Below are 21,340 nucleotides of genomic sequence, written 5' to 3' on the forward strand. Positions count from 1 at the left end.
GACATCTAGAAAACAAGGTACATATTAATTCCAATAAACTACAGATTGGGAAATGGCACAAAAACTCTAACATTGAATGTAGGTAGTGTTTTAAAATATTGAGTAGACTTGAATTAAATCCCAGGAGGTGATTTAGAGCAGTGCTACCCAAAATATGATTCATGGACCTCTGTCAGTCTATAAAATGTTAGTTACCAGTCTGCAGTGAAATAGAGGCTTATACTAGAGTGTAAAACATTTTAGTCCATCTGAAATTTTTTGATAGCCAATTTTTCTTGATGAAGGAAGCAGTGTACTGAATTGCATTCTTATGCAAGATTCTTATTTCAAAACAGACCATAATACACAGTTTGCAGACCAGTTGCATTGAGTAGAACTTGTTTACAGAGCAGGTTGTTGTATATCACCCTGCGGTCTTTTATAATTTAGCGAATAAGAATTTATATATTTATACTATTACCAAATCAGAAATCTTAATCCATATTCTTACAGCTGTTTAATAATTAAGTTTTTATTTTAAAAAATCTTATTAGCTGATTAGTTTATTTATGCCATTCCAGACAACTAGCTAACTGATTTTTTTTGTGTGTGTGTGAGGTATAGGTTTAGTGAAGTAATTGAGATTAGAGCTTTTGGAAGACCTTTTTCTTTTTTTTTCTTTTTTTTTTTTTTTTTGCGGTACGCAGGCCTCTCGCTGTTGTGGCCTCTTCCGTTGTGGAGCACAAGCTCCGGACGCGCAGGCTCAGCGGCCATGGCTCACGGGCCCAGCTGCTCTGCGGCATGTGGGATCTTCCCGGACCGGGGCACGAACCCGCTTCCCCTGCATCGGCAGGCGGACTCTCAACCACTGTGCCACCAGGGAAGCCCGGGAAGACCTTTTTCTTTATGTAATTAATGTCATTTAATCCTGCTCACTGGCTAGGGAGCCTCATAGTTAAGTGTAGATTACTTTCAATATCTAGATGTCTGGAAATAGAATTTCTATTTAAACCTCTTTTACTCTAGCTTGGTGATTCTTAAACTTTGTGATTTCTAAATTGTATTTCATGGAAAAGGCTGAAATATGCTTAGTGCTTTTGATGAACAGCCAGTATGACTGCCAAGGACTGTGCAAGGGGGAAGTATTAGGAGATGAGATTAGAGGTAATGGGATCATATCATACAGAACCCTAGGCTATTATAGCTACTTTGACTTTTGCTGTGGGTGATTGGGAAGCCATTAAAGGATTTTGAACAGAGGACTGATGATCTGACTTTGAGTTTAACAAGAATTCTCTGGCTGTTATGTTGAAAATAGAACTTAGTGGTGTAAAGACAGAAGCAGAGAGATTGGTTAGCAAGCTGTTAAAACTGGCAAAAGATGGTGGTGGCTTCAAGCAGGGTAGTAGAAGTGGAGATTATAAAATATGGTCAGATTCTGAATATAGAGCTGACAGAATTTGCCGATCAGTTGAATGTGGAGTGAGAGTGAAGTCAAGGGTTACCCCATGATTTTTGGTTTGAACAACTGGAAGGACAAAGTTAATATCAACTGAAACAGGAAAAAATGGAAGGAACATGTTTAGGGAGGAATATCAGGATTTTGGTTTTGGAATGTTTATTGGCATTCAAGTGGAGGTATCAGGGAGGCAGTGGGATATATAAATATAGAGTCTAGAGGAGATCTCAATCAGTGCTGTACAGTAAAACTTTCTGTGTCAATGGAAATGTTCTGTATCTGTGCTGTCCAGTTTCATAGCCACTAGGCACATGTGGCTCTTGATATCTTAAAATATAGCTGATGTGACTGAGGAACTGAATATTAAATTAAATTTAAATTAAATTAAATTTTTATTAATTAATTAAATTTAAATTTATATAGCCACATGTCACTACTAGTTATTGTATTGGACAGCACAGATCTAGCCTGTAAATACACATTTGGGAACAGACAACATATATAAATGACAGTTAGACTGAGTCACAAATAATATGAATGTAGATAGAGAAGGGAAGAGATCAGTGGACTGAATCTTGGACGTGCCAGTGATTAGAAGCTGAGGAAGAGGAAGAATGGGTAGAAGCTCAGCTGTGTAGAAGAAAAACCAAAGACTAATTTCCTAGAATCTAAATGAAGAGTTTCAGTGAAGAGTTAGAGATTAGTTGAATCAAATGCTGCTAATAGGCCATGCAGGATGAAGACTGAAAATTGACCGTTGATTGAGCCATAAGGAGGTAATTGGTAACTTCAGCGAGTCCACAGGATAAAAACCTGACTGGAGTGGGCACAGGGGAAAATTAGAAGCCCTTATATATTGTACATAGCCAGTAGGAATGTAACATAATGAAGCTACTGTGGAAAACAGTTTGTCAGCTCCTTAGAAAGCTAAATATAGAATTACCTATGATCCTACAACTTTACCCAAGAGAAGTAAAAATACATGTTCACACAAAAACTTGTACAGGAATGTTCATAGCAGCATTATTAATAATAGCCTAAAAGTGGAAACAATCCAGATAGCCATAAACTGATGACTGGATAAACAAACTGTGGTATATCCATATAGTGAAACATTATTCAGCCATAAAAAGGAATGTATTGATACATGCTGTAATATGGATAAACCTTAAAGACATTATGCTAAGTCAGAGAAGCTAAGTCACAAAATACCATTTATTATATGATTCCATTTATATCAAATGTCCAGAATAGGCAAATTTAGAGACAGAAAGTAGATTAGTGGTTGCTTAGGACTCGGGAATATAGGGGGGAAATAGAGATTGACTGCTAATGAGTATAGAGTTTCTTTAAGGGGAGACCAAAACTTTCTAAAATTAGATCATGATGATAATTTCACAATCCTATTAATATACTTTAAAAACATTGAATTGTACACTTTAAATGGGTTAATTATATGGTATGTGAACTACATTTCTATAAAGCTGTTTTTAAAAAGAGAAAATTGAAGGAAAGGAATTGAAAAGAGTATTTTAGACAAATAGAAGTATTAGTCTTAGGCAGTACAGACACTTTATCCTTAGCAATAGGAGGGAAGATAGAATGTATTAAAAATAGATGCAGGTAGGTGGACAGATGTGGGTGTGGTAACTTATAGAAGGTCTTTTGAATGCTTCTATTTTCTCAGTGAAACGGGAAACCAGGTCATCAGCTGAGAGCGAATGTGAAGGAGGAGTTGTTGAAGATGAGAAGGAAGGTATAAAATAGTTGCCTAGACAAGTTGGAGGTGAACGGGGAGATGAAGTATGATTCCTGGGCATTACCACTGGGGTTAGTGAGACCAGCCAACATTGGTGGTATGATTTCTTCAGTCACACTCAGCTGCATGAATATAGGCCTGAATAGTGGAGGAGCAGGATTTAACCAGAGCTGGGTTTTTGCCAAGTGAGTATGTTGAAGAAAGAGTCTAGGAAATTGAAGGTATGTGTAGAGAGTGGTTATAATGATGAGCTATAATATTTAAGTTGCATAACGAGGAAATGAGGATATAAATATGTTGAAGAAAAATGTGACGGGATTTAGTGGATTGTAAGCCCTGATACAGCTGAAGAATTTTTGGAGCCTGGTAATAAGAAAGCTGTATGATCATAGGGAAGGAGTTTCTGAGATAAGGTGGAATATAAGATTTTTGTTGGAAAAGAGGTCAAGGAACAGAAAGTCCAGGGTATTAGATGGGTCATCTCTATGAGTATTGAAATTATCAAAAATTATGGCAGGATTTGTGTCATAGAGAGGTAGTGAGCTAGGAATGAGGCAGATTGACCTGAAAGTTGGTAGAGAACTATAACCAGGTGGGTGGATAATGGGTAGTATTATATGATAGCATGAGTTTTAAAACTGAGGAGTTTTAGGGAGGAGGGAGAGAAAGAATGACCCTAAGGAGCAAGTAGATCCACCTCCAGGCTCACCGGTAAAGAAGTATGAGAGAGAAAAGACATCACTTGAGAGGGCTGCAGTGTCATCAAGGCAGAGCCAAATTTCATTTAGGCAGAAGATGAAGGAAACATTAAGAAAAGAAAATACTTAAAAGATTTGAGAGACCATGAGTTCCAGAGGACACTGAAATTCAAGATAGGAATTTAGGAGTTGTTAGTATAAAAATTGTATTTAAATCTGTGGAAATTGATGAGATCATTAAGAGAGAAAGTATAAAGAGAGAAGAGACGTGGGTCCAGGATCATCTCCTAAAGTTTCCCAGCATGCAGGGGTTGGGTAGAGCAGTGTTTCTCCACCTTTTCTTCAGTATTGCCCCCCTAAGGAGCCTTTGTAGACATCTTTGCCCTAATCACTCACTCCAGGAAATTTTAATACCACAGATATACTGTATGTCTCTTCATGTTCTGTGGCCCTTTGAAGGCCAGAAACCATTATAATATCTAAGATGCTTTTGTCCCTACCCTCCAAGAATCAGTTTTTGCCCCCTTGGTGGTAACATCACCCCTGCTGAAATGCATGGGTTAGAGCAGTGGTCCCCAAACCTTTTGGCACTAGGGACTGGTTTTGTAGAAGACAATTTTTCCACGGCGGGCGGGGCGGGGGGGTTCAGCAGGGGCGACGTTTAATATACTGGGCTAAATAAAATATATTATTAAAATTAATTTTACTTCTTTCTTTTTACTTTTTTTAATGTGGCTACTAAAAATTTAAAGTTACATATGGTCTTGCATTTGTGGCTTGCATTGTATTTCTGTTGGACAGTGCTAACCTTAAACTGTGCTGCCACTCCACAGCTTCTTATGTCATCCTGGCTCTGCTGTCTGTGCTATCATAGACCGAGGCCATTTACCTAACCTCTTGCCTGCTAGTTATTACCATCACTCTACTTGCCTTTTTCTATTCTACCTTCTGAGACAAAATGAGCTCTTTTGCTGTTAGTTCCCATAGCTAAAGAATGCATTTGTAATGGCAGAGACCCATGAGCAGAGGCAGAGGGCATATGAATGGAGGTACTAATAGTATAAAAGGGTAAGATTGGAGTGGAAATAAAAGCATCATAAATTATAATACCTCTTCATTTTACAGATGAGGTAACCAAAGCTCAGAAAGATTAAATTATGTGTTCTCTCCATCTAGGCACCTTCTAATATGATTTTTAAAATGCTGAAAGGCTAGTATTCTCAAAAGTATATCCCTTCTCCCTTTCTACCACTCGTGTTTTTGATAGAGTATTTTAAATTCCTACTACTTGTCTCTTCCTTTTTTTTTTCTCTCTTTTTCTTATCCAGCAAATATTTACTGATTATGTACTGTGGACAAGTTATTTGGAGGTGTCAACAATACAGTCAACGTGGCTGCATAAATATACTAAGAAAATGTTAACATGGTATTTTTCTTGGAAAGAAAATAATTAGTGCATCTTGGTATCTTAAATTTATCTAACTGTTAGATTTTAAAAATCCCTGAGGAAGCAGGACATAGAGTAGAGAATTTTTTAAATTATAGGGAAAAAGAAAAACTGACGAAGTAATATTTAGATCTAGGGTAGCTAAAGAGGTTTGGAAGTCCTGGGCGAGGAGACTCATCTACAGGGACAGCATGAAAGTAATATGATCCTAATGGGAGGTGGGAGAGAAGTGAGCAAGAATAATGTGAGAAGAGAGATTCTGAAAACCCTGCCTCACCAAAAGTAAACTTTATTTAAAGCCAATCCTGCCAAAACAAATTGTTTAATTTTCTAAGCTATTTGGATTTTGTTCTCTTGAGATTACTCCAGTTCTCTGGGGGAACCAGAGATACTTTTTCATTAATAAGCAAACACTAGTAGAAAGATTGTAAAGAAACCATTAAAGGTTTTCCTAGTACCTAGCTGAGGAGCCACGGGTATGGGAATTTTGATTGTCAAAGTTTAGAGGAGGAGGGAATTTTAATTTGGAAATTTCTGTTACTGGAGTATTAGAGCAGGGCCAAACATGGACATGGCTTGTTGGAGGGCTTTGGCCTCAAGAAAGCAACATGAAAGCTCCTAGTAAGTGCTAGGAGGTCTAATAAAGTGGGGAAGAAGTGTAGGTGGAAGGCAGAAAATGGTTAGGAAGATGAGGTAAAAAAGCACAACACAAACTAGAATATACACTAAGGTTTCAACCATCCAAGACAGTTTGTATGATGGTGAGACTAGCGTCGTATTACAGTAAGGAAAATAGTTGTTAGGATGATGGTACTGTCTGACTTTTTAAAAGTTAATTTATTTTATGTTTTGAACATAAATACAAGCATTTCAATTTTGCCCACAGTTGACTGTGTCTCTTCTTTTCCAAATGCTCACCTGGGATAAGTTACCTACTACCTACTGCCAAACCCTCTCTTCCTTTTTTGGCCTAATGTGGCTGTCAGGCTTTTGTTTCTTAATTTCTGTTTGTCTGAAATACCCCATTAATAGCAAAGTCTTATGGATTCTTTCTTTGAAATTCTTTCCTCTCTCTGTATACTGGTACTTCGGAACGTGATTTATTTCAAGCTCTTTTGTTTCCTCTACTCTCCAAATTAGCCTACATATCAGTGTTATCTTCTTAAAGCACCAATTTCATCCTTCACTTGTCTACTTAAAAACAGAAAGATTCCCTTATGATCTTTCACAAGCAGCCAAACTTACTGATGTATTATTTATGATTTTCTATAATCTGATCAAGGTTACCCATCCAGCCATATTTCCCACCACTCTGCAACACAAACCTTATGTATAAACCTCCTTATAAACTGCCCATATAGCAAGATGTTTCTTATATTTGCTTTTCCCATCATTCTTTCTCCCTCAAAGAATGCTTTTTCCTCTCACTGCCTTGGCAAGTTCTGCCAATTTTTCTGAATCTGCTTTAGATACTACCCCCTACAAAGGATATTTCTAAGTGCTACAGGCTTTATCAATATTTCTTTTCAAAATCACTTGGTACTTAAGGCCTTTATTACATTTTACACTCTATTATACCTTATTGTTATTTTATTCTGTTTCCTGTATGTTCTTTGCCCAACCAAATTATTATTTTTTTAAGGGAAACGCTCATTTCCAAACACGTTAACCTGTTGCTAAACACGGAATAGACTTTCAATAAATACTGGTTTTTTTCCAAATGTTTTTATTTATTTATTTATTTGGCTGCATCAGGTCTTAGTTGCAGCACGCAGGATCTTCGTTGCAGCATGTGGGATCTTTTTTTGCAGCGCACGGGCTCTTCACTGTGGCGCACGGGCTCCAGGGCATGCAGGCTCAGTAGTTGGCAGCGTGTGAGCTCTCCAGTTGTGGCCCGCGGGCTCCAGAGCCCATGGGCTCAGTAGTTGCAGCATGTGTGCTCTCTAGTTGTGGCACGCGGACTCTAGAGTGTGCGGGCTCAGCAGTCGCGGCGTGTGGTTTTAGTTGCCCCACGGCATGTGGGATCTTAGTTCGCTGACCAGGGATTGAACCTGCATCCCCTTCACTGGAAGGCAGATTCTTAACCACCGGACCACCAGGGAAGTCCCTCAATAAATATTTTTGATTGAAGTAGTATTGTTGACCAATTTTGTTATAAAGGTTAGATAAGCTAGACAGAATTCTTAAGAGATGATTTATTTAGATATCTAAAACTGAAAGATGCTCCCTTAAAAACTCAAAATCAGTCTTTTAAAAATATCTAATTCTCGACAGTAGTGAGCGGCGGGGTAGGAGTGTGAAAAAAAAAAATCTAATTCTCTATTACAAACTTTCCTAAAAATACAGATGTCTATTGCTTCATATCACCCCAAAATTTAGTCACTTAGAACAATGAACGTTTATTATCACACAGTATCTGTAGGCCAGGAATCTGGGTGTGGCTAAGTGACTCTGGCTTAAGGTCTCTCATGAGGTTGCAGTCAGTGTGTCAGTTGGGGCTGCAGTCTTATCTCCAGGCCCAACTGAGGAAGATCTGCTTCCAAGCTTACTCACTTGGTTGTTGGCAGGATTCAGTTCCTCACAGGTTGTTGGACTGAGGTTCTCAGTTCCTCATTGACTGTGGCTCTCTGTGGCTCTCTCTCTAGAGGCTTCCTTCAATTCCTTGCCATGGGCGTCTCCAAAAGGCAGCTCAGAACATGGCAGGTGGCATTCCTCAGAGTGAGCAAATGAGAAAGCACCATGACAAACGACACAATATTTTCTTTTATAATTTTGTAAGTGACATTTCATTAATTCTATTGTATTTGATTCACTAGAAGTGAATCCAATCCACACTCAAGGGAAGGTGATTATACAAAGATATGAATGCCAGGCTATAGAGCTCATTGAGGTCCATCAAAGAGGCTGTCTCCCTTAGTCAGGCCATTCTTCTCTTGTCTGAAGATCTTTTCTGACCTCAGGAAAAGAGGAGTTGCTTATCGGAGTCTTTCCCAATAATTATTCTATTCTTAGCACCTAAGCTTTAATCTATGATAGCATATCTAGGGTCATTTAGTATTGAATTATATAATGTTCTGCATCCTGACCCTATTAAAGTTGTAGGAAAGCATACACTACAGTCTTTTATCAGGATAAATACAGAGCTCAAATGAGATACAGGATACAAGTATAGCAAATATGTTCTCAATTATTTGAATAAATAATGTATAAAATTTACTCAAAGCGTAGTTTTCAGTTAGATGCTATATTAAAACCTCAACATGTAAATATACAATGTGCCATGTATAGTAAGGATTCAAAAATATTTGTTAAATACACTTGCTTATATATTTCTGTGAATGAATTAATTTAGTGAGTTAGAGTTCCTGTACCTATGGTGGAATAAAATTGTTATCAGTTAGATTTTGCCATCTTAAAGTTCTAAATAAAAGCAAAAATAATAATATATATTGATGTTCATAGGAATTCCTTTATTATCAGAGTTGGAGAGACTAAAAGAATACTTTTTTTAAAACTTATTTTAAACTTATTTAATAAATAAATAAATAAACTTATTTATTTATTTATCTTTGGCTGCGTTGGGTCTTCGTTGCTGCGCACAGCTTTCTCTAGTTGTAGCAAGCAGGGGCTAATCTTTGTTGCAGTGCAGGGGCTTCTCATTTGTGGTGGCTTCTCTTGTCGCAGAGCACAGGCTCTAAACGCATGGGCTTCAGTAGTTGTGGCTCATTGGCTTAGTAGTTTTGGCTCACGGGCTCTAGAGTGCAGGCTCAGTAGTTGTGGCACATAGGCTTAGTTGCTCCTTGGCATGTGGGATCTTCCCGGACCAGGGCTCGAACCCATGTCCCCTGCACTGGCAGGCTGATTCTTAACCACTGTGCCACCAGGGAAGTCCCTAAAAGAATACTTGATGCAGTCTTTAGAAGTTTATTTTGAATTTGAAAATAAAAGTTAATAAAACTATTTATCAACTTAGTGATTTGGGAGGCTGGCTGAGAAGTTAGTTCCATGTATCACCGTTTATATCAAAATTAATTCCAGATAAATTAAAGATTTAAACGTAAAAAAAGACAAACATAAAATTACATGAAGAAAGTATATGTGAATGTTTGTATACTCTGAAGAGGTGAAAATCTTTCTAACATGACATCAAACCCATCAAACCCAGAAGCTATAATAGAAGAATTTGACTATACTGAAATTATATATTTCTGTATGGTGAAAAGTAGGCAAAAAACATCACCATAAAGTCAGAAGCCATTATGGGAAAAAAAAAATTTACCATGTATAAAAGGAAATGTTCTAATTCCTCTAACTGAAAAAGAGCTTTTATGGTTCAGTAAAAAAAACAAATGATACTTGTATAGGCAGGCAATTCAAAGAAAAGTATATATAATTAATACATAGTTAAAAAGGCAAAACATGGATAAAAAGTTACCGCATGTATTAAAATGATGCTACATATATTTAAAAGGTATCACATATACTAAAAGTCATTTATAGGGGCTTCCCTGGTAGCACAGTGGTTAAGAATCCGCCTGCCAATGCAGGGAACATGGGTTTGAGCCCTGGGCTGGGAAGATCCCACATGCCGTGGAGCAACTAAGCCTGCACTCTAGAGGCCGTGAGTCACAACTACTGAGCCTGTGTGCCACAACTACTGAAGCCTGCATGCCTAGAGCCTGTGCTCTGCAACAAGAGAAGCCACCGCCATAAGAAGGCCGTGCACTGCAACAAAGAGTAGCCCCTGCTCGTTGCAAAAAGAGAAAGCCCACGTGCAGCAACAAAGACCCAATGCAGCCAAAAATAAATAAGTAAATAAATTTATTTTTTAAAAAGTCATTTATATATTAAAAAGGTGATACCAAGTGAAAATACATGTATAAAAATATATCAATTTGGGGGAAGTATAGTTGCTTTACAATATTAGTTTCAGGTGTACAGCATAGTGATTCAGTATTTTTACAGATTATACTCCATTAAAAGCTATTACAAAATAATGGCTATAATTCCCTGTGCTATACAATATATTCTTGTTGCTTATCTATTTTATACATAGTAGTTTGTATCTCAATTCCATACCCCTTTCTTGCCTCTCTCTCTCCCCTCTCCTCACTGGTAACCACTAAGATACCAATTTTTTAAATGCAAAAACAAGTGTTTGCTTACTTCTAAGAATGACAAACATTTAGAAGACTGATGACACCCATTCTTGGAAAGGTATTGGGGTAATAGTTATCTTGCTGATAGCAGTGAAACTTGGTAAAAACCTTTTAGAGCTTTATTGTAATGACATGGAAAGATGCTTAAATATAAAGAGGAAGAAAAAGAAAGTTCAAAACATAGGATGTACACTGAAAAAAATATGTGAGACCTTAGCTAACAGTTAACATTGATTTTCTCTGAATGGGGGGGGGTCAATATTTTATGTTACCTATTGCTACAATTTATAATTAAAATATATCACCTTTGTAATTAGAAAAAAAGTAACATTTTTAAAAGGCAACTTTACAATTTCTTTTTACAGGAGATTACATGCTTGATACAAAGCCAAAAGAAATTTCAGAAATTCAACGTTTAAACTATGAGCAGGTAATAGATACAATTTTTGTTATATTAAGATAGTTAATTTTTACTTACGGACATATTCATTGGTCTCTATCAGTGGCTTTTCTTTTTTTTCTGAATTTTTGAATTTTATTTATTTTTTATACAGCAGGTTCTTATTAGTTATCTATTTTATACATATTAGTGTATATTTGTCAATCCCAATCTCCCAATTCATCACACCACCCCCCCACCACCCCCCCACCACTTTCCCCCCTTGGTGTCCATACGTTTGTTCTCTACATCTGTGTCTCTATTTCTGCCTTTGAAACCAGTTCATCTGTACCATTTTTATAGGTTCCACATATATGCGTTAATATACGATATTTCTTTTTCTCTTTCCGACTTACTTCACTCTGTATGACAGTCTCTAGATCCATCCACGTCTCTACAAATGACCCAGTTTTGTTCCTTTTTATGGCTGAGTAATATTCCATTGTATATATATATACCATATCTTCTTTATCCATTCGTCTGTCGATGGGCATTTAGGTTGCTTCCATGACCTGGCTATTGTAAATAGTGCTGCAGTGAACATTGGGGTGCATGTGTCTTTTGAATTATGGTTTTCTCTGGGTATATGCCCAATAGTGGGATTGCTGGGTCATATGGTAATCCTATTTTTAGTTTTTTAAGGAACCTCCATACTGTTCTGCATAGTGGCTGTATCAATTTACATTCCCACCAACAGTACAAGAGGATTCCCTTTTCTCCACACCCTCTCCAGCATCTGTTGTTTGTAGATTTTCTGATGATGCCCATTCTAATTGGTGTGAGGTGATACCTTATTGTAGTTTTAATTTGCATTTCTCTAATAATTAGTGATGTTGAGCAGCTTTTCATGTGCTTCTTGGCCATCTGTATGTCTTCTTTGGAAAAATGTCTATTTAGGTCTTCTGCCCATTTTTTGATTGGGTTGTTTGTTTTTTTAATATTGATCTACATGAGCTGTTTATATATTTTGGAGATTAATCCTTTGTCCGTTGATTCGTTTGCAAATATTTTCTCCCATTCTGAAGGTTTTTTTTTGTCTTGTTTGTGGTTTGCTTTGCTTTGCAAAGCTCTTAAGTCTCATTATTTTTATTTATAAGTCTGTTTTATTATTTATTTATAAGTCTGTTTATTTTTATTTCCGTTACTCTAGGAGGTGGATCAAAAAAGATCTTGCCGTGATTTATGTCAAAGAGTGTTCTTCCTATGTTTTCCTCTAAGACTTTTATAGTGTCTGGCCTTACATTTAGGTCTTTAATCCATTTTGAGTTTATTTTTGTGTATGGTGTTAGGGAGTGTTCTAATTTCATTCTTTTACATGTAGCCGTCCAGTTTTCCCAGTACCACTTATTGAAGAGACTGTCTTTTCTCCATTGTACATCCTGGCCTGCTGTGTCATAGATTAGTTGACCATAGGTGCGTGGGTTTATCTTTGGGCTTTCTATCCTGTTCCATTGATCTATATTTCTCTTTTTGTTCCAGTACCATATTGTCTTGATTACTGTAGCTTTGTAGTATAGTCTGAAGCCAGGGAGTCTGATTCCTCCAGCTCCATTTTTTTCCCTCAAGACTGCTTTGGCTATTCGGAGTCTTTTGTGTCTCCATACAAATTTTAAGTTTTTTGTTCTAGTTCTGTAAAAAATGCCATTGGTGATTTGATAGGGATTGCATTGAATCTGTAGATTGCTTTGGGTAGTATAGTCATTTTAACAATATTGATTCTTCCAGTCCAAGAACATGGTATATCTCTCCATCTGTTTATGTCATCTTTTTAAAAAAAAATTTCTTTTATATATCAGGTTCTTATTGGTTATCCATTTTATACATATTAGTGTATATATGTCAATCCCAACTGCTTTTGCTGCATCCCATAGGTTTTGGATCGTCATGTTTTCATTGTAATTTGTCTGTAGATATTTTTTGATTTCCTCTTTAATTTCTTCAGTGATCTCTTAGTTATTTAGTAACGTATTGTTTACCCTCCATGTGTTTGTGTTTTTTATGGTTTCTTTTGCTGTAATTGATTTCTAATCTCATAGCATTGTGGTCGGAAAAGATGCTTGATATGATTCCAGTTTTCTTAAATGTACCAAGGCTTGATTTGTGACCCACAATGTGATCGATCCTGGAGAATGTTCCATGTGCACTTGAGAAGAAAGTGTAATCTGCTATTTTTGGATGGAATGTCCTATAAATATCAATTAAATCTATCTGGTCCATTGTGTCATTTAAAGCTTGTGTTTCTTTATTAATTTTCTGTCGGGATGATCTGTCCATTGGTGTAAGTGAGCTGTTAAAAGTCCCCCACTATTATTGTGTTACTGTCGATTTCCTCTTTTATAGCTGTTAGCAGTTGCCTTACATACTGAGGTGCTCCTGTGTTGGGTGCATATATATATTTACAATTGTTATATCTTCTTCTCAGATTGATCCCTTGATCATTATGTAGTGTCCTTCCTTGTCTCTTGTAACATTCTTATTTTAAAGTCTATTTTATCTGATATAAGTATTGCTACTCCAGCTTTCTTTTGATTTCCATTTGCATGGAATATCTTTTTCCATCCCCTTACTTTCAGTCTGTATGTGTCCCTAGGTCTGAAGTGGGTCTCTTGTAGACAGCATATATGTGGGTCTTGTTTTTGTATCCATTCAGCAAGCCTGTGTCTTTTGGTTGGAGCATTTAATCCATTCATGTTTAAGGTAATTATTGATATGTATGCTTCTATTACCACTTTCTTAATTGTTTGGGGTTTGTTTTTGTAGGTCCTTTTCTTCTCTTGTGTTTCCCACTTAGAGAAGTTCCTTTAGCATTTGTTGTAGAGCTGGTTTGGTGGTGCTGAATTCTAGCTTTTGCTTGTCTGTAAAGCTTTTGATTTCTCCATTGAATCTGGATGTGATCCTTGCCAGGTAGAGTAATGTTGGTTGTATGTTCTTCCCTTTCATCACTTTAAATATATCGTTTCACTCCCTTCTGGCTTGTGGAGTTTCTGCTGAGAAATCAGCTGTTAACCTTATGGGAGTTCCCTTGTGTGTTATTTGTCCTTTTTCCCTTGTTGCTTTCAATAATTTTTCTTTGTCTTTAATTTTTGTCAATTTGATTACTATGTGTGTCAGCGTGTTTCTCCTTGGGTTTATCCTGCCTGGGACTTAATGCACTTCCTGTACTTGGGTGGCTATTTCCTTTCACATGTTAGGGAAGTTTTTGACTATAATCTCTTCACATATTTTTTTGCGTCCTTTCTCTCTCTCTTCTCCTACTGGGACCCCTATAATGCAAATGTTGTTGCATTCAGTGTTGTCCCAGAGGTCCCTTAGGCTGTCTTCATTTCTTTTCATTCTTTTTTCTTTATTCTGTTCCACGGCAGTGAATTCCACCATTCTGTCTTCCAGCCCACTTATCCATTCTTCTGCCTCAGTTATTCTGCTATTGATTCCTTCTAGTGTATTTTTCGTTTCAGTTATTGTATTCTTCATCTGTTTGTTTGTTCTTTAACTTTTCTAGGTGTTTGTTCTTTAATTCTTCTAGGCCTTTGTTAAACATTTCTTGCATCTTCTCGATTTTTGCCTCCATTCTTTTCCCGAGGTCCTGGATCATCTTCACTATCATTATTCTGAATTCTTTTTCTGGAAGGTTGCCTATCTCCACTTCATTTAGTTGTTTTTCTGTGGTTTTATCTTGTTCCTTCATCTGGTACAAAGTCCTCTGCCTTTTCATTTTATCTGTCTTTCTGTGAATGTGGTTTTCCTTCCACAGGCTGCAGAATTGTAGTTCTTCTTGCTCTGCTGTCTGCCCTCTAGTGGATGAGGCTATCTAAGAGGCTTGTGCAAGTTTTCTGATGGGAGGGACTGGTGGTGGGTAGAGCTGGCTGTTGCACTAGTAGGCAGAGCTCAGTAAAACTTTAATCTGCTTGTCTGCTGGTGGGTGAGGCTGGGTTCCCTCCATGTTGGTTGTTTGGCCTGATGCGACCCAGCACTGGAGCCTACCTGGCTCTTTGGTGAGGCTAATGGCAGACTCTGGGAGGGCTCACGCCAAGGAGTACTTCCCAGAATTTATGCTGCCAGTGTCCCTGTCCCCACAGTAAGCCACAGCCACCCCCCGCCTCTGCAGGAGACCCTCCAACCCTAGCAGGTAGGTCTGGTTCAGTCTCCTGTGGGGTCACTGCTCCTTCCCCTGGGTCCCGATGTGCACACTACTTTGTGTGTGCCCTCCAAGAGTGGAGTCTCTGTTTCCCCTGTCCTGTCAAAGTCCTGCAATCAAATCCTGCTAGCCTTCAAAGCCTGATTCTCTAGGAATTCCTCCTACTGTTTCTGGACCCCCAGGTTGGGAAGCCTGATGTGGGGCTCAGAACCTTCACTGCACTGGGTGGACTTCTGTGATATAAGTGTTCTCCAGTTTGTGAGTCACCCACCCAGCAGTTATAGGATTTGATTTTATTGTGATTGTACCCCTCCTACCATCTCATTGTGGCTTCTCCTTTGTCTTTGGAGATGGGGTATCTTTTTTGGTGAGTTCCAGTGTCTTCCTGTCCATGATTGTCCAGCAGTTGGTTGTGGTTCCAGTGCTCTTGCAAGAGGGAGTCTCAGTGGCTTTTTGGGCATATTCTTTGTTTTCTCTTTTTACACCCTTTTAAAAATGTAAAAACCATTCTTAGCTCACAGCCTTATTTGACCCACAGGCCATATTTTGCTGATCTCTCTTTTATGTGAATCTATATGCGATGTAGAATGAAACATAGATATCGTTCTACACACCTATGTAGAATGATAACTTGGTATTTTCCTTGAAAAAATTGACTTTCAAGTGAATTTGTTATTGATTTATCTTTCCTCATTTGTATATATTTTATAATTAAATTATATGTAGGAAACAATTCAGCAAATGATGTCTGGGGTATGTCATTAGGACTAAATCTGCTGTTTCATAGTTTCAGTGTGTCTACATTGCTTGGCATGTTCTTTAGAGATACTATTCTGTAATATAGGAGGTGACCACTGGGCTCAAAATTATTGGAGCTTAAGAAAGCAAGCAGAGCTTCATTTTCTTCAGTATTCTTCCTTTGTTTGACAATGGAAGGCAAGAAGAAACTAGGTTCTTACAGTGGGAGAAGTATCAGGCAGGGAAGAAACAGACATCATTGGAACTTTTATGTTTACTTTCAAAGTAACCCTTACTACATACTTCCAACAGTATCCAAATGGCAAAAAGAAAACAAAATTCATTTTGGTATTGCAAAATTTCTTGAATTTGAATGTTCAAATAATCTAGTCCTAATAAAATGGAAAAGCCAGTATGTTGCATTGCATCACTGTGTAAGGTAGGATATCCATAGCTAAAGCCAAATAGATATGCTAAATCATTTAAATTCTATTGGAATTTGTAGCTTAAAGCAAGGATTTCCATTTTTCACAATGGAAACTTCTTTTCAAATGAAATCTTAGGCTAACCTTCAATATATAAAACCAGTAAATATTTTATAAGTATAAAGTGTTATGGTTAAATTTATATCATTTATTTATCAAATTTGTATCATTTCTTATTGAAATCAGCAAGGCTATTATGATTAATACAAAAACTTGAAATTAGAAATTATGGATCATAGTTGCAGTTTCACATTAACCTCAAAATTCATTTTACTTCTGTTGCACAGTCTTGAGAAAATCTTTTATTTATTTATTTATTTATTAACATCTTTATTTGACGTATAATTGCTTTACAATGTTGTCTTAGTTTCTGCTGTATGACGAAGTGAATCAGCTATATGTATACATATATCCCCATATCCCCTCCCTCTTGCGTCTCCCTCCCGCCCTCCCTATCCCACCCTTCTAGGTGGTCACAAAGCACCAAGTTGATCTCCCTGTGCTATGCAGCTGCTTCCCACCAGCTATCTATTTCACATTTGGTATTGTATATATGTCAGTGCTGCTCTCTCACTTCGTCCCAGGTTACTCTTCCCCCTCCCCATGTCCTCAAGTCCATTCTCTACGTCTGCCTCTTTATTCCTGTCCTGCCCCTAGGTTCATCAGAACCATATTATTTTATTCCATATATATGTGTTACCATATGGTAGTTGATTTTTGAGAAAATCTTGAGTGATGAGTATTTGCAAATGATATCAACACTTTGTTTCAAGTCTGTCTTGCAGTCTCAGGATATGTTTCCATTAAGGTGATCTAGACTCTTGGAAAATGATTGGAAGTAAAGTTTTGCTTCAAAGTTGAAACAGACACTAACAACCACTTGCATTTCTTATAAACATGTCAGACAGAAAGTACCCTGCATTTAAAATAAGCTCTAAAACTATTTATAAGGTATTGTGATTGCATTACCATTAGTGTTTTTTTTTAATTTTTATTTATTTATGGCTGCGTTGGGTCTTCGTTTCTGTGTGAGGGCTTTCTCTAGTTGTAGCAAGTGGGGGCCACTCTTCATCGTGGTGCGCAGGCCTCTCACTATCGCAGCCTCTCTTGTTGTGGAGCACAGGCTCTAGACGCGCAGGCTCAGTAGTTGTGGCTCACGGGCCTAGTTGCTCCGCGGCATGTGGGATCTTCCCAGACCAGGGCTCAAACCCGTGTCCCCTGCATTGGCAGGCAGATTCTCAACCACTGCGCCACCAGGGAAGCCCCTACCACTAGTTTTGAGAATAGTATGTACCAAGCTGATAAGACTGAGTCTAAGCTGGTGTTTAATGTTCCACAGGTGTGATGTAACAAGGTTCTTTTTATATAGTTTTGTGTGAGCAGAAATGTTTAAGCCTAAATTTTAGAAAGACCAATGCAGAGCTGCAGTCTTCCTAATTAAAAACCCTTTTACCAGAAAGCATAATATGAACAAAGAGTGTATTTTTTTCCGTTTTGCTTAATGATGACAACACAAGAAAATACTGTGTGTGTGTGTGTGTGTGTGTGTGTGTGTGAGACAGGTTTTTATATGACTGCAAATATATTTTTAAAATATATCTTATATTTAAATTTAAAATTTCACCACGTTAACGGTACCTTTAAGAAAAATTTTAAGAAACAGTTGAACTACCAGCTTAAAGGAGTAGTAATCCTTTCTTGTAAGCACCCATTTGGATTCAGGAACAAGATGGCAAAATACTCTTTAACTCTTTGTTTATAAATTTGTTTATTTTTATCAATTTTATTTATGGAGATTATTAATTGTATTAACTTAGTTATTTTAACATTATATAATCTATTAAAAATGTAGAAGATACATAAAGGTATAAGCTTGAGTCCAGGAGCTGTTAGAAATGATACTTCCCCCTGAAGGAAACTGGATGACTGGCAACTAAGAATTTAACAGATAGCAGAAAAAAATCAGTAGTATCCATAGTAGAACTATAATCCTACAGTGGCTCATTATTGTTACTATTTTCTCACATTCATCATTGTTATGGCTTTAGGAAAAGTTTTAAAACACTGAAAGGAAAAAAATGTGAGCTGATTGGTTTTTTTTTCTTTTTTTTTTTTTTTTTGTGGTATGCGGGCCTCTCACTGTTGTGGCCTCTCCCGTTGTGGAGCATAGGCTCTGGACGAGCAGGCTCAGCGGCCATGGCTCATGGGCCCAGCCGCTCCACGGCATGTGGGATCTTCCCGGACCGGGGCACGAACCCGTGTCCCCTGCATCGGCAGGCGGACTCTCAACCACTGCGCCACCAGGGAAGCCCGAGCTGATTGTTTTCAAGGGTTCAACTTTTAGGAAGACTGAGAAAATATATTGTTTTAGGGGAATATAGTTATTAGAGGTGAAACTGACAAAATCCAAAGAGTATATAACAGTGTTATCCTGTTATAAATTCTTCATTCATAAATTTAAAACATTTGAATAATTTGTTTTCAGTCTGTATAGTCTCTTAGCATGGAATTTTATAAGTTATTTGGTAAAACAGAACTTTGTTATTATGACCTAAATTTGTCCTTCTCAGATTTCAGTGAGAGTCCCTAATTTTAATATAACAGGATTTATTTCATGTTCACCCTTTCTACTATAAGCTATAGTAGAGTTAGAGTTAGAGTTATAGTAGAGTATAGAGTTATAGTAGAGTATAGTTCACCCTTTCTACTATAGCCTATAAGTAGGGTATAGTCTACTCCTGTTTTATATCTTTAGTATGTAGCACAGTGTCTGATTAACAGTGGGAATTCAATAAAATTTTATCAAATTTTATATATTGGTTTTTATTTGTTCCTCTAAATTATGTCCATATTTAATATATTAAAACGTTTAGAAAAACATGTTTTAAAATAGTCTTCATTACACACTTACATGACCATGTTTATTGAGAAAACTGATGTGGACAGAACAACTCTTTAATTTGACCAACAAGTCTTTGTGATCCAGCCTCTTTCTCTCAGACTTCATCTCCCACCATTTACATTGATACATAATTATTACCCAAAGTCCATAGTTTACATTAGGGTTCACTCTTGGTGTTTATACATTCTTTGGGTTTTGAGAAATGTATAATGACAGGTATCCACCATTATAGTATCCTACAGAATAGTTTTCACTGCCGTAAAAATCCTCAGTGCTCTGCCAGTACATCCCTCCCTCCTCCTAACCCCTGGCAACCACTGATCTTTTTACTGTCTCCATCGTTTTGCCTTTTCCCACTGTGTCATTTGGAATCATACAATATATTTCAGATTGGCTTCTTTCACTTAGTAATGTACATGTAAAGTTTCTCCATGTCTGTTCATGGCTTGATAGCTCATTTCTTTTTCTTTCTTTCTTTTTTTAAAATTGTGGTTAAAAAACATAATATAAAATTTACTCTCTTAACCATTTTTAAGTGTATAGTTTTGTCGTGTTAACTGTATTTATATTCTTGTGTAACATCTCTAGGACATTTTCATCTTGTAAAACTAAAATTCTATACTCGTTGAACAACTGTCCAGATCTCCCTCCCTCCAGCTCCTGACAACTACCATTCTACTTTCTATTTCCATGATTTTGACTACTCTAGGTATCTTACATAAGTGGAGTCATACAGTATTTGTTCTTTTGCAGCAGCTTATTTCACTCAGCATAATGTCCTCAAGTTTCATCCATGTTGTAGCATGTAATAGTATTTCCTTTTTTTTAAGGCTGAATAATATTCCATTGTATATGTACACTATGTTCCCTTTATGCATTTATCTGTTAATGGACATTTGAGCTGCTTCCACCTCTTGGCTGTTGTGAATAATGCTGCAGTGAATATGGGTGTACACATATCTCTTCAAGACGATGCTTTAAATTCTTTAAATTCTTTTAAGAATATACCTAGAAGTGGGAGAGGCCTTCCTCTTTGACTAGAAATTTTGTCTTTGGACTTCCTGGTCTAAAAACAGGTCCCTCACCCCCCTCATTCTGTACATACTTATCCTGTTCAATTTTTCTTACTAATGCTTGACTTTTTAATTTATGTATTTGTCTCTCATAGTAGAATATTAGTTCCATGACATTAGGAACTTTGTTTTATCCACTATTTTATCATTAGAACTCATACTAGTGCCTGGCACATAGTAGGTACTTAATAATAAAAATGGAAGGGATGAATAAATTGGATAAAATGGAAAATTTGTAGTAAATGTGCCTGCATTTAAATATCTTTTTTGTTGTTGTTTGATTTTCCTCATTTTTTCTCTTCCCCTTTCTATTTTCAGAATATGAGTGATGCTATGGCAGTACTGCACAAACTACAGACAGGCTTGGATGTAAATGTAAAATTCACTGGTGTTCGAGTGTTTGAATATACACCAGAATGCATAGTATTTGATCTTCTTGATATTCCTCTGTACCATGGATGGCTAGTGGACCCTCAGGTAAGTAGAAGATCTTAAATTATATGAACACAAATATAGTAAAAATCCATTAATTTGGCAAATTAATCTAGATTTATATTTTCTGATACTTATGTTTTTGTGCTTTTACATGAAATTAGCCACATTGTGAGGTTAGGAGCACAGTCCTCCAGACTGCTAAATCTGCCCAAGACTTCTGACTATAATTTCTTGGAGTTAGAGGCCAACTACAAAGCTGAGTCCACATCCTCACCAACACTTGTTATTGTCTATCTTTTTGATTACAGCCATCCTAGTAGGTGTAAAGTTGTATCTCATTGTGGATTTGTTTGCATTTCTCTAATGACTAATGATGTTGATCATCTTTTCATGTGCTTATGAGCCATTTGTATATATTCTTTAGAGAAATATCTGCATATCTCTTGCCCATTTTTAATTGGGCTATTTGTCTTTTTGTTACTGGGTTCTAAGAGTTCTTTGTATATTTATAATATATAAAGTATGTAAGTATAGAGTATATAGTTTTAGTGCTTAATTTAGGAGTATGATCCATTTTGAGTTGATTTGTGTATATGGTTTGGGGAAGGGATCCAACGTTATTCTTCTGCATG

The 21,340-nt window shown here is 36.9% G+C and overlaps 1 protein-coding gene across 3 annotated transcripts in view; it reads left to right on the forward strand.

The window, feature by feature from the left end:
- Nucleotides 1-21,340, forward strand: part of MINDY2 (MINDY lysine 48 deubiquitinase 2) — an 85,592-nt gene that overhangs the window by 14,655 nt on the left and 49,597 nt on the right. For all 3 annotated transcript variants that reach the window (XR_014015243.1, XM_081226786.1, XM_081226787.1), the window contains exons 3-4: nt 10,867-10,931; nt 20,592-20,750. Coding sequence is in view for 2 of the 3 variants with exons in the window: in XM_081226786.1 (XP_081082912.1) it covers nt 10,867-10,931; nt 20,592-20,750 (224 nt within the window). In the remaining variant the exon portion in view is untranslated. The remainder of the gene's footprint in view (nt 1-10,866; nt 10,932-20,591; nt 20,751-21,340) is intronic.

The sequence above is a fragment of the Mesoplodon bidens genome (genome assembly GCF_964165515.1).
Source record: "Mesoplodon bidens genome assembly, chromosome: 3".
NCBI lineage: Eukaryota > Metazoa > Chordata > Mammalia > Artiodactyla > Ziphiidae > Mesoplodon > Mesoplodon bidens.